This window comes from Oryzias melastigma, linkage group LG7 (genome assembly GCF_002922805.2).
Source record: "Oryzias melastigma strain HK-1 linkage group LG7, ASM292280v2, whole genome shotgun sequence".
In the NCBI taxonomy this organism is placed as follows: domain Eukaryota; kingdom Metazoa; phylum Chordata; class Actinopteri; order Beloniformes; family Adrianichthyidae; genus Oryzias; species Oryzias melastigma.
In genome coordinates this window covers 19,831,161-19,843,421 of record NC_050518.1, presented here as the reverse complement: position 1 = coordinate 19,843,421, position 12,261 = coordinate 19,831,161, and the positions used below count along the sequence as shown (strand labels likewise).

At 37.8% G+C, this 12,261-nt stretch overlaps 1 protein-coding gene across 4 annotated transcripts in view; it reads right to left on the bottom strand.

Moving 5' to 3' along the window:
• Positions 1–12,261, bottom strand: part of acap3a (ArfGAP with coiled-coil, ankyrin repeat and PH domains 3a) — a 70,238-nt gene that overhangs the window by 3,667 nt on the left and 54,310 nt on the right. The window contains exons 14-24 of one of the 4 annotated variants that reach the window (XM_024293584.2): positions 12,071–12,182; positions 10,228–10,436; positions 7,793–7,862; positions 7,216–7,310; positions 6,906–7,123; positions 6,742–6,831; positions 6,551–6,652; positions 6,252–6,478; positions 4,995–5,104; positions 4,646–4,756; positions 4,496–4,557 (exon numbers count right to left, since the gene is read on the bottom strand). In XM_024293584.2, the coding sequence (XP_024149352.1) occupies positions 4,496–4,557; positions 4,646–4,756; positions 4,995–5,104; positions 6,252–6,478; positions 6,551–6,652; positions 6,742–6,831; positions 6,906–7,123; positions 7,216–7,310; positions 7,793–7,862; positions 10,228–10,436; positions 12,071–12,182 (1,406 nt within the window). The remainder of the gene's footprint in view (positions 1–4,495; positions 4,558–4,645; positions 4,757–4,994; positions 5,105–6,251; positions 6,479–6,550; positions 6,653–6,741; positions 6,832–6,905; positions 7,124–7,215; positions 7,311–7,792; positions 7,863–10,227; positions 10,437–12,070; positions 12,183–12,261) is intronic. The other 3 variants (XM_024293585.2, XM_024293586.2, XM_024293587.2) reach the window with 3 other exon arrangements.

Below are 12,261 nucleotides of genomic sequence, written 5' to 3'. Positions count from 1 at the left end.
ATCGTCAAACATAACTTTTTTAATTGTCCTAAAAGCTCACATCCACCAACACGACATCCTAAAGATGTAAAAGTGATTAAAATAAAAGCTCAATTTAATGTAATTGAGTTTGTAATGTTGTGTTGCATTTTTTTAGTCGCTAAAAAGTACAAAAATCCAACTTGAAATCAAAAATTGCACTTACATTTATCTACATGTTTGTTTTATTTTTTCAAAATAAGATTTTTATTAAATTCAAATGATAAGAAAGAAATCTTTCTCACACTTTCCTGTCACCAACTTTGATTTCAGATGGGAACAAAATATATTAATATTAATAAATATATTATATTTATTAAGGATAAAAATGAAACTTGAAAGGATGAATTTGGGGGTTTGTTGGGGTTTTTTCCGGCTGTCCTGTTTTCAATAGGGGTTTGTTTTGGGCAAGAACCTGATATGTATCGCGATACGCGTCTCACAATACATATCGTGATACATCCCAGGACTGTACCAGAACAATTTCTTCATAATTTTTTTAAAGAGTATGACTTAGAACAAACGTCGGCAACCTTTACCAGTAAAACCTGGAAGGAGCCGTATAGTCTTACTTTAGCATTTAGGAAATTTGGATTTGAATTCATCTTTTTTTTTTTAAATAAATATGAATTATGGTTATTTTTTGGCATGAACAAAAGCAAAAATATAAAAAGAAACAAGCATTTCTCAAAATGATATTTTTTAAACGTTTTTACCTTTTACCTTTAGTAGAGGCCAAATTAGCAAAAAAGCTAGCTCATTGCCTAATTATTAGCTAAACTCCAAATTAGCATAAAATTCCTCAGTAAATGTTAGCATGTTGCTAAAACAAAAGCTTAACACTAAATTAGCCTAAAAACTCAAGTAGATAACAAATTAGCCAAAAATGTTAGCATATTGCTAAAATATTAGCTTAACTCCAAATTAGCATAAAAAATTCAAATAGAGGTCAAATTATCCAAAAAAAAAAAAAAAGCTAACTCATTGCTCAATAACTAGCTGAACTCCTTAATGGCCTAAAATTCCTCAGATAACTAAATTAGTCAAAAAAGTTAGCCTCGTTCTAAAATAGAAGCTAAATTCTAAATCATCCCAAAAAACTTTAGTAGATAACAAATTAGCCAAAAACATCTGCGTGTTGCTAAATTATTAGCTAAACCCCAAATTAGCATAAAATTCACCAGTAAACTAAATTAGTAAAAAATGTTTGTCTGTTGCTCAAATAGAAGCTAAACTCGAAATTAGCCTAAAAACCCCAGTAGATAACAAATTAGCCAAAAATGTTAGCATCTGGCTAAAATAATAGCAAATCTCCACATTTTTGAAAATTACTATTTTATTTTTCTTCACCCAGAGAGCCACCAAGGAGGGATAAAAGAGCCACATGCTAAACAATGCAACTACTTTTGCTCATAAATAATTAATTAAAAATTGTCTCATGTTTTAAATTGAATCAAGTATCGCCAAATGAAATATCGCGATATATCACTGAATAATTCTTTCCCTACATTCCTAGTTTCCAGTCAGGACTCAGGCGCTGGAGGAGAGCAGGAAAAACCTCTTTAGAGACACAGTTCACCAACGCTGGACGTCAAACGTCAGTAAATGGAGTAAAGTGAAACCCCTTTGAAAGGTCGCCGTCTCCTCGTGCGCTACAAGCTAACAGCACTGATCTGAGAGAAGTGTGAAACTTCAGAGAACGCACAAACATGACAACAATATATATGTACAATTGATTTATCAAAAAAAGTTCATCTTCTAGTGCTGAGAAGCTCCACCAGCAGGTGATCGGTGAGACGGCTGAAGGAGCAAAACTACCAAAATAAAAGCATCATACAAAAATAATGCTGTTCAACACCAGACGGAAACAAAACACTGACGGTTTGGACTGAGTCAGTCATTGCACGGTCGACCTGGAGCGTCAGAAAGGTAGGTAGGTAACATGAAAACAAAGTGCATCATTTCTGCTTTTCTGCTCTCGGAGGAAGGATTGTCTCGGTCACAGTTATTGCTGCTTTCACAGTTTCCCCTCACAATATATTTACATGAAAAGCTTATCCATCTGAATAAAAGCAGACCTTTTTTTATTTGTTTGTTTCATTTTGCCAACTGCATGCAGCCTGGTAGCATCACAGGCTCATTCTGTTTTTCATGGTGTTAAATGTATGTATGCACACACATGGGAGGGGGCGGAGCCATGCAAGAAGTAAATAAACAACTAAAGTTTTGATCTAACCGTCTAAATATGTTTTTTAACTGAATAGATTTGACTTTTTTTTGTTCCAGATGCCACTATAATGTACATTTGTAAAGAATAACCATGACGGAATTTCAGCTGGAATGGAAAATAGCAGAAAATATTCAATTTTCTTTTCTGTTTTTTTAAAAAAGTTTTGATGTTTGAAAAGAATTGTGGAAAATGAAAATTAGCTCGATTCTCAAAAAAAGGAGTTTGTGGATTAAAAACTGCAAAGGGAATGTTTACTAAATGCTAAAGTAAAGTGATTATATCTTCATTTTTTGCGTATTATATATATAATTTTGAAAATAAAAGATGTTCATTTACTTCTTGCGTGTATGTAAACATGCAAATAAATCTATTTTAATACTCATCTTCTTATTTATAAAAAGACAAACAAACAAACAAACCAGATATTTTGTTTTTTGCAGTCGTTTATGGAACTACTTTGTGCTAAATTGTGTCTTGATCACATTAAAGTTGGCAAAATTGAAAACATAAAATGAACTTCTTCGTGTTATTTTTTTGTGTTTTTTTTAGGCTCCATCCTACAGGATTTGTGCGTGTTTTGCGGAGTCATTCCAGTTAATTAAAGTCAGGAGAGCCACAGATGGAAAAAAAAAGAGATTTGGTTTTGGTCATACTTACTGTGTCTGCTATTTTAAAACAGAGTAGTTAAATACTGCAATACCCATGATCCTTTGGCACAATTTAAAGTGGAGAATCCTCATTCAGGAAGATCTAGGAATGTGCAAAATACTGAAGTAACTGTTTTTTCTTTTGGCTTTTGGAGCTTCGGATGATGGTCAAAGTAAAGATCTGTAGCTTTAGTCTCAACACTAAATTTGTGGTTCTGCGTTGAACCTAAAGAGCAACAACTGGAGAGCTAACTCTGATGTAGCGAACGCCTTAACCTGAGTCCAAATAAGCAAAAAGGGAATAAAATGCATCTTTGGTGCTTCCATGAACTAAGAAGCAGAGCCCTGAGCCTCACCTACTTTTAAAAAAGCAAATAAACGTGCAGGAAAACTGACTAATATACTATAACCTTCAACTGTTAACACGATCAACGTTGATCGAAAGTTACAGAATGTTAAAGATTTTGTGTTTAAGCAAGATGTATTAACAAAAATTAATCAAAGAAACAGTCCTCCGCTTTAACTCGGCGGTTCAGGCTTCCACGGCGTACGTTAAAACATTTCGTCTGGTGTCACACGATGGTCACTAAATATTCAATCGGTTTTGAGTGCTATTTTTGTGGTTTAGATCACTTTTTCACAAAAAGCGGACTATTTGGTGCCATATTGTACTAATAAATTTTACCTGGTAAAACATTGTGATTAATCGTGATTAATCCCAACACAAAAGTGCGATTAATCCGATTTTTTTTTTGTAATCGATTTGACAGCAGTAATTAAAAATAATGTTCTAAATGTAGAGTTTCGTGTGTGATTTCATATTGTGATTATTCGCAGTTGTCTGCAAATACTGAGACTTAAAAAAAAAAACAACAACTTTAGAGCGATTAATTTCTCCAGTTTGCAATTAATTAGTTGATTATTTTTAATTGATCCCCAGCCCTAATAAAAACATTTCTTTTAGTTCAAGTCAATCTCTATGATTGTCGTTGGCTTCTTGAATTTTTTTGGGCAATTGTACACAGCTAATCTCACGTGAACTAGCATGTATCTCCAACATGACAACATGTTGGATTTGTGACATCATTGTAAACACATTATGAGTGCAGAGAAGGTTTGAATCAACGCAGAACCACAAATTCTCCCTCTGATTCAAAAGGTTAAAGATTCATTGACTACAACAAGTCTTCCAACCTCTGTCCTGGAATCTCCAAATTCCTGCTACTGCTTCACTGCTTCTGATGTGATCAAATTTACATTTAAACTGCAGCACTCTCCCCTTATTTTGTTCAAACTTGGCTAAAACAATAAATACTTCTTTGATTATTTAAATGTGGATTTCAACTCATTGAAGTGTTGTTGTGTCCTGAGAAGGAAGTGGACTGCTGGCAGGTTTGGCTTAAAATAAAAAATGGCAGTCTGTGCTGGAAACGCAAAAGTTTGAGATCAGAAAAGCTTATAACCCATTATTGCAGACGTATCATTGCTCACAACCCCCCTTTGCACTTTGTAAATCAGCAGTCGGCTATGTGTATACAGATGAACTCCTGAATGCACTTCCTGTACTGCTGCTCAGTGGGGCTGCTGATTGGATAATGACCTGGTTGTCCGAAGGGTCCCTCCGACTCCCGCATCTCATCGTTCATCCTGGCCAGACGCAACCTAGACGGGAGGGAGAAACCAAGAGGAGGAGCCAAGTGAAGCATGGAGGCAGAACTGAGACCTTCTGGGCGAATGCTGGTAAACGTACAGCGTGACGATGTCGGCGTTGGCTTGCTGCACGGCTATGCTCAGGGGGTCCTGGCCTTCTTCGTCGCCGTCGTTCTGAGTGGCTCCCCTCTTGAGGAATAAACACACTTGTCTGGAATGAAAAGGTGAGGTTACTTTCTTTCTTTAACAAACAAAAATAAACAGATAATTTGAAAGTGTTTGAATAGTAACTGCAGCTCAGGGATTCATTTCACAAGAACATTTAGTGAAATCTAACAAGAAGAACAACAGATTTTCCTCCATTTTCATTTATTGAAGTTTTCTTGTGTTTTTAATAAAAGACTAAAACCTTCTCAAACACTTTAGAAGCAGAGGAGCTCCTGACTCACCCTGTGTGTCCCAGATACGTGGCGTGATGCAACGGGCCCCGCCCCCTCGCGTCTCTTTGGTTGACGTCAGCGGCGTTCTGGAGCAGCAACTCGCAGGCGACCAAAGAACCCTAAAATGAAGATACAGATTATGCAGATGCTGCTGTGTTCAAGCGACCACTTTCAATCAAAAGTCCATTTAAAAGTGTGTGTGTGCTCTTTCTATGCACCGACTGAAGATTTATGTACGGTAGATGTGTAAAACTGAATGTATTCTAGGGCTGAGTATAGCCAATAAGTTCCACAATCAATTCGATTCACCAGAGCCTGAATCAATACGATTCATTTTTATTAATTCATTTTATTTTTTTATTTTCGATTCTTTCGATCCACTAAATTCAAATTGAGTCAATGCCTTTTTTTAGTTTACATGGTTTACATATTTAGACACATTTGTTTAGAAATACATTACTAATGAATGAACGAAGAAAATGGTTTATTTCATGCAATCTGGTAATAATACATAAAATAGACACATATTACATAATCTATAAATATTTTTAATATATGTATATTAATCTGACTGTTCACATACAGTCACATTTATCAGTGAAATAATAATAAGATTGTTAATACCATAATGGATTCTCAAACTGAGAAATTCTAACAATTGTTCTGCTTCTCCTGGAGGGCGTTTTAGTTTGACCACTAGGTGGCGATCACGCTAACATTACACCTTATTCCAGAGAATGAAGAAAGTATGAGCAAAAAATTATGTTTTAGGCCACAAATGTTTACTTTTAAAACTATTTTCTTAGAAGAGTTTGGAAAAGTCATGTCTGTGAGTTATAAAGATGTTTATTTAGTCAGTAATGTATGTTTAGGTCGACCAAGCGTTAGCACTAGCTGTCTGATGGGAAATTCCATTATACGTTAGCATCAAGCTAGCGGACTTTAGCTTCATGTGTTGAAGCTAAAGTCGATTATTGATCTATTAAGCTTAGATCGATTCAGATCGATTTTATCAACATAGTTCTAATGTCTCTTAATCAGAAAAAGAACAGAAGGCAAAATACAGTTTACTGGAAAAATAAAAAAAAATGAAAAAGCAAGCTAATTGCACTGAAAAAACAGTGAAAGCTGAACCTCGATATAGTGAAGAAACACAATATAAAACAAAATACAATATTTGTGTACATCTGAAATCCTCATGAAAGTGTATTTGTTAGTTAAAGTTCCCAGTTCTGGTTCATGGCTGCGTTTTGTGGAGTGACTCACCCCGATCACGGCCTGTATGAGGGCCGTCTTTCCTTCGTCATCGTGGTTGGCGGCGTTGATATCTGCCCCGTGGGCGAGGGCTTCCGCCATGAGCGGCAGGTTGCGAGCCTTCGAGGCTTTGTAGAGCAGCTCTCCGGGATGGAGCTCCCTGACGTCCTCCGGGTCGGACGTCTCCGGCTCCACCTCCAGTTCGGCCTCGCCGCTCGAGTCCTCCGACACTTCAGCCTCTGCGAGATCGCAGAAAGGGTCACGCTAACAGCGGCTGGAAAAGCCGAGCTCTCAGAGTTCAGAGGACTCACCCTCCTCTGCGACTCGGTCCACCACAGAGCCGAACACCAGGATGTCGGTGCTGCCGTCTGTGCTGCCGCCCAAACCGCTGTCGCTGCTCAAACCTGTCGGACCGGCAGGCGCCACCACATGGACATGTTAGGAATAGCAGCCTCTTTTACAAAGTCAAGCTGTATTTTCAGACTGCATAGCAGAAGCTTACTTCGAGGTCCAGATCCAGTATCGAAGTAGGAAAAGAGAGAATCCAACTCATCGGGACAAAACAGAGACTCCCGCCTGAACTTAGCAGCTGCTGAGAAGACAAACCAGCTTAAAGAAACTCAAACAATCGTCCTGATGCTGTTTTCCCTCCATCCTCTGACGTACCTGCAGACAGCGTGGAAGGAGACGTGCTGCCGCGCTCCTGTCGGTACCTCTGCCGCGTTTTGGACACAGTGGTGGCGCTGTTGTGCCGGCGACACTTCTTCACGCTCCAGCGCCGCTCCGTCTTCCTCTCTCCGTTGACGAGGACCTCCGTGGATCCCAGCTTCTTGAGGAATTTCTTCTCCACGTACTTTGCCTTTATCCAGGTCTCCTTCTCTTGCCTGGACAGTTTCACAGCAGATTTGAACCCTCTCAGAAGAAGAAGCGTCTTTGAACACTCGTCTGGCAGATTTAACAGAACAGATAAAAGCACCTGGAGCTGGAGGGTAGCGGTTTCTTCAGGCCTTGCTCTTGACATGAACCTTCGTAGATGTGGTTGATGACGTTGTTTCCGAGCTCGCACATCAACTAGAAAATGAAAAAACGGAAATGTGTTTTTATGCTCAAAACTTATTTTAAAAGCTGGTCACAGATTTGTTTTTGTGTTTTTTTTATGTCGTTTCCTCAAGAACTTTGCTGTTAGTTTTTAATGTGCATTAATAACGGTTGAGCTGCGTTCAAGTGAAGTTTAACCAATCAGAGACTGAGATTTGGGGGTGACGTTTGAATGGCGTCCTGTTACACAGAAGTGCCAACCGTTTGAAAATTGATCATGAGCCAACAAGCAAGCAAGTTTATTTCTAAAACACAATTTATACCCAAGGCGATTCAAAGTGCTGCAAAAATATTTTTAAAATCACACAAGGAAATAATAAAAATAGGTATCGCATCGCCAGACTCTTGCCACTACACAACCCTAGTTATTACCACCTTAAATAAACAGTAGCATCAATCTTTGCACTGATTTAAAAAAAGAAAAGAAAAAGAAATTGGGGTGAGAAAAAGTTTACCTTTAACAGCTCTGGTTCCCATGAGTCCAGGGTCAGTGAACGCACCTTTGAACAATGAACTCCAAGACTCCTGCAACAAGAGACACATGCTGAGTTAAAAAAAAAAAAAACAGCAAACTGCTCTGCATTAAAGTAAGTAAAAGAACATCTTATATTCCTGTTTTGAAACGAGGAAGATGAACACATGGGATAATGCACTGTGATATAGAGCCGTGACCTGATTTGAATACCCAAAAGTGGAATTTCAGGCTCCCAAAGTCATGCAAATGGCTGTCTGGTATCCAGGCAACAGTTTCATGTTAGAAACTACCTGCTTTGTCTGGCTGGGCTGTGAGAGGACGAGCCCAAAGAGGGAGCATGAATATTCAATCGCGGATGAACAGACTTTGAGATGAGCTCAGATAGGCTCTCTGACCTAAAAGTAGACTTTTTTTAAGTCCTTTGGAACAAGTGTGCAGCCCTCTGGTGACAGCGATGAACCCACTGTACGTCCTCTTCACCATCACCGAGTGCAGACTCCTCCGCCACCTCTTGTCTTAGTGAAAACACTCAAAGCCAATTTCGTCCAATCAGCAGCAGACGGCTTTAATCTGCCGGCAGGGTGTGCGCCGGAACGTGACCGCCTTCTTTAGTGGCTCAGAGTAACGGTCAGCAGGCGCGTCCCGCTGCTTGGCGAGCTGGTGGCCTCGCGGCAGACGGCAATTAGATCCTTTTCTCAAATCTAATTAAACATATGCTCCTCATAGCCTAAATCTGCAAACCGTCACGTGCAGCTCCTCACGTCCGGCTTCTAAAGGAGAAAATTTGATTAGAATGAGAGAGTAGCTTCAACCGAAGTTGACCTTCTCGCTGTACAACGTTTACCTACACTTGTAAAGTTTACTCTAGAGTCTTAGATTTAAATTTTACACAGTCAGTTTAGTGTCACTTTAGTTTTTTAAGTTTTATAAGATGCTCAAAACCTTTTATATGTTTAATATTTAGAGTAAGTATTACAGCTAACTTGCATGCAGATAGAAGCTTCTGAACGTCTGAAAAATCTGCTTAATTCCTTCACATTTTTATTTAATAAGAACAACAGATTTGTCCTATTTTCTTTAAAAAAATCTATTTTTTTGCTCAAATGATTTACATTTTTTGTTGTTTTTTTTATTTCCATCCAAACCTGATTGAGGGAAAAGCAGGCCCATATCATGATACTTCCACCAGAATGTTCTTCCATATTTATTTTTTATTTTTTTATAATAATTATTAACTTTTATTTGACCAGAATATTCCAATTGAGATTAAAAACCTCTTTTGCAGGGGAGTCCAGGAAAAAAACAGTCAGTTTACAACTCATATTGAAATATTAGAACAATAAAACATTAAAACACTTGGATTATATTTCAACTTCCTCTTAAGCCAAAAAGTAACACATTTTTGCCTCCACAGTATTTTCTATTAAGCTAAATATTTTAGCATTTTAGTTAAATGAGGTCTTTCCACCCACCCGTCTTGTACTTTATTTAGTAATTTTTTTTCAGACTAGATGTAGCTAAGGGTTTCCTTCTTTACACAGCAGCTTGTTTTCAGTAGGACTGAGTTGATAAAATCAATTAATCGATTTAAGCTTAATAGATCAATAATAGATTTATAAAAGTAGAGATCGATCCAACTCACAATGCTTAAGTCCACTAGCTTGATGCTAATGTATAATGGAATTTCCCATAGGACAGCTAATGCTAACGCTCGGTACACCTAAACATACATTGCTGACTAAATGAACATCTTTATTAAACCACAGGCATGAATTTTACAAGCTTTTTTAAGGAAACACTCTGCAAAGTAACCATTTGTGGCCTTAAACACATTTTTTGCTCATATTTTTTGCTCTTCTTCTTCTGGAATAAGATGTAATGTTATAGCGGGATCGCCACCTAGTGGCCAAACTGAAACGCCCTCCAGGAGAAGCAGAACAATTGTTGGAGCTTTTCCATTTGAGAATCTATGTAACTCTGTATGGTATTAACAATTTATAATAATTTCACAAATAAATTTTACAGTAAGTGAACTGTATCAGATTAAAATGAATATATTGAAAACATATATATAGATTATTTTAAACAAATGTGTCTAAATGTGTAAACCATGTTAGCTCAAAATTGAATTGAATTGAGAGGACTGAAAGAATCTGGAAAAAAAGAATTAAAAAAAACTAAATTGAATTGATTTTGGAAATTATTGGCGATATTCAGCCCTAGTTTTCAGAATTACTGTTAGTTTAGAAAATATTCAACATCTTCTTTTTTTAGTATTTAAGCCAATGAATGAATCTAATAATCAAATCTGATCTAAATATAATCTAAAAACATCTAAATAAAAGTTCAATCACTTAAGGTTGAACGAATGTGGTGATAGCTGACACGACCCCTCAGACAAACGCGTCTCTGTACCTGTGGATTCCTGAACACTCGATACACAGCAGGATGCCAAAGTTGATGGAGGCCCAGCGAGGGTCGGCCTGCCCGCAGTCGCAGCACTGCTCGTTTCCCGGCACACACTGGATTCGCTGCAGGATGGTCTCGCCTTTGATGCTGCGCTCCCGAGGTTCGCTGGCCGAATCGATGCTGCTGGTGGACGGGGAGGCGGTCCTGTCCAGATGCTAAATAAAAACAGCAGAACTCAATATATTGGCAGGATGTCACGTAAGGGAAAGAAAGCCATTAGGGGGGAAATGTGGAGAGTGTTAATCAAGCAAAGCCGGAAATCTGCAGTCACCTTTCATTTGACTTTAGAAATGAATTCATTGCTAATAATTATTTGTATGAAAATCATTTTAAGCTTTATTTTTTCATTTTTCATAATAAAAATTAATAAACTACGTGGGCAGATAATTTTCCCAAAATAAAAGTCATTATTTTATACTAAAGCTGTTTCTTGCCAATTACTTCATGTGAAAACATCATCAAAAAGGTGTAATATAGACTTCTAAAGAATGAAAAGGGATTTTCATTTTTTACCACTAATAAGCTGCAATCAATACTTTTCTAATTAGCTTTAGACTCCGGTTACACATCCTAAATCGCCACCACGCTGTGACCAAAACGTAATTTGGCAGGTGGCTGAGCGGTTGTAAAATTTTAGGCTACCGGACAATTTTTCCGTTAAAGTTGACATCGGTCATTGGCTGCCCGGGTGCATTTTGAGGTTGCATGGTGGCAGTTGAGTACTAGGCGGAGATGATTTCATTCTGAAATTGGGCGGCCTCAGGTCGGTGGCAGCCGGAATCGCCGCTCAGCAGCATCTCTGATTGGACCATGTGTAAATGTATATAAAAAGCGGGCCGTTCTGCACGCCTGACGAACACCTGACATTCATGACCACACCAACGATTTTTAAACTGGCGGGATGAAATTTTGAAGATTCTGCTGATGCCTCTCCATTGACAACAATTGTATTTGTGACCGTAACATTAGATTATCAGTTCAGATATTCATTGCTAAATGAAATAATTTTTTTTGACTAAAGAAAATTTTTTTTTTTTAATTTTATATGAAATATTACAAAGTGCTGTAGTCTCAATGGCCCAGTCACCTATTAACAAATTAGATAAAAATAAGAAACTTTTCAGCAGAAATAGAATATTATTAGCATAACATTAAGAAAACTAAAAGAAAACTTAGAAAAACGTAGTACAGCTGCGTTTCCATTACAAATGTGTGCAAAACTTAACCAAAATTCTAGAAATGTAAAAAAACACAATTTCACAATTACACAGTTTCCATTAAGTCATAATTATGCAGATAAACACGAACCAACTCAGGTGATAAGTCGTTCAAAAACATGACAGATGTGAACAATACTTTGATTTACAGCAGATACATTCATATTTCTGCTACAGCACCAGCACTCATGATATCAAAGGAGACGTCGGCGGTTTATTCAGGTCATGGAGCGGAAAGCTACATGGGACCGGCTACGGATGAAGAGATTTTTGGGAGATCGAGGTTGGTGATTTTACAGAAGAGTTGTGGATCCAATAATTCAACATGACACGCTCAACTTTTGATAAGCTGTGATGCTGTGGGACCTCTTGCGGCGCCCGCTGAGCCGCAGTCACAGCTGGTCATGTGACTCATTTAATCTGAAAAAAGTCTTTCCATTGCAGTTTTTGCGAAATGTGTCAATTTCCATTAGGCAAATTTATTAGCGCAAATCCAGTTTCATAGTCAATGAAAGTACATCTATAGTGATAAACTCCATGAGTGTTTTCCTCATACAGGAATAAGAACTTACCTCTATGTAGCAGGAGTCTGGACTCTCCCTGTATGCTGATGCAATGCTAGCTTGAACCGCCTGAATCCACGCTTGTCTCAACTTCTCAGACTCGGCCTGCAGCATACAGCTCCTGTACAACACAATAAAACACTATAAAAACATTTCATCTCTAAAATGTTGTACTAACATTTATTTTATGCGTCTATGTT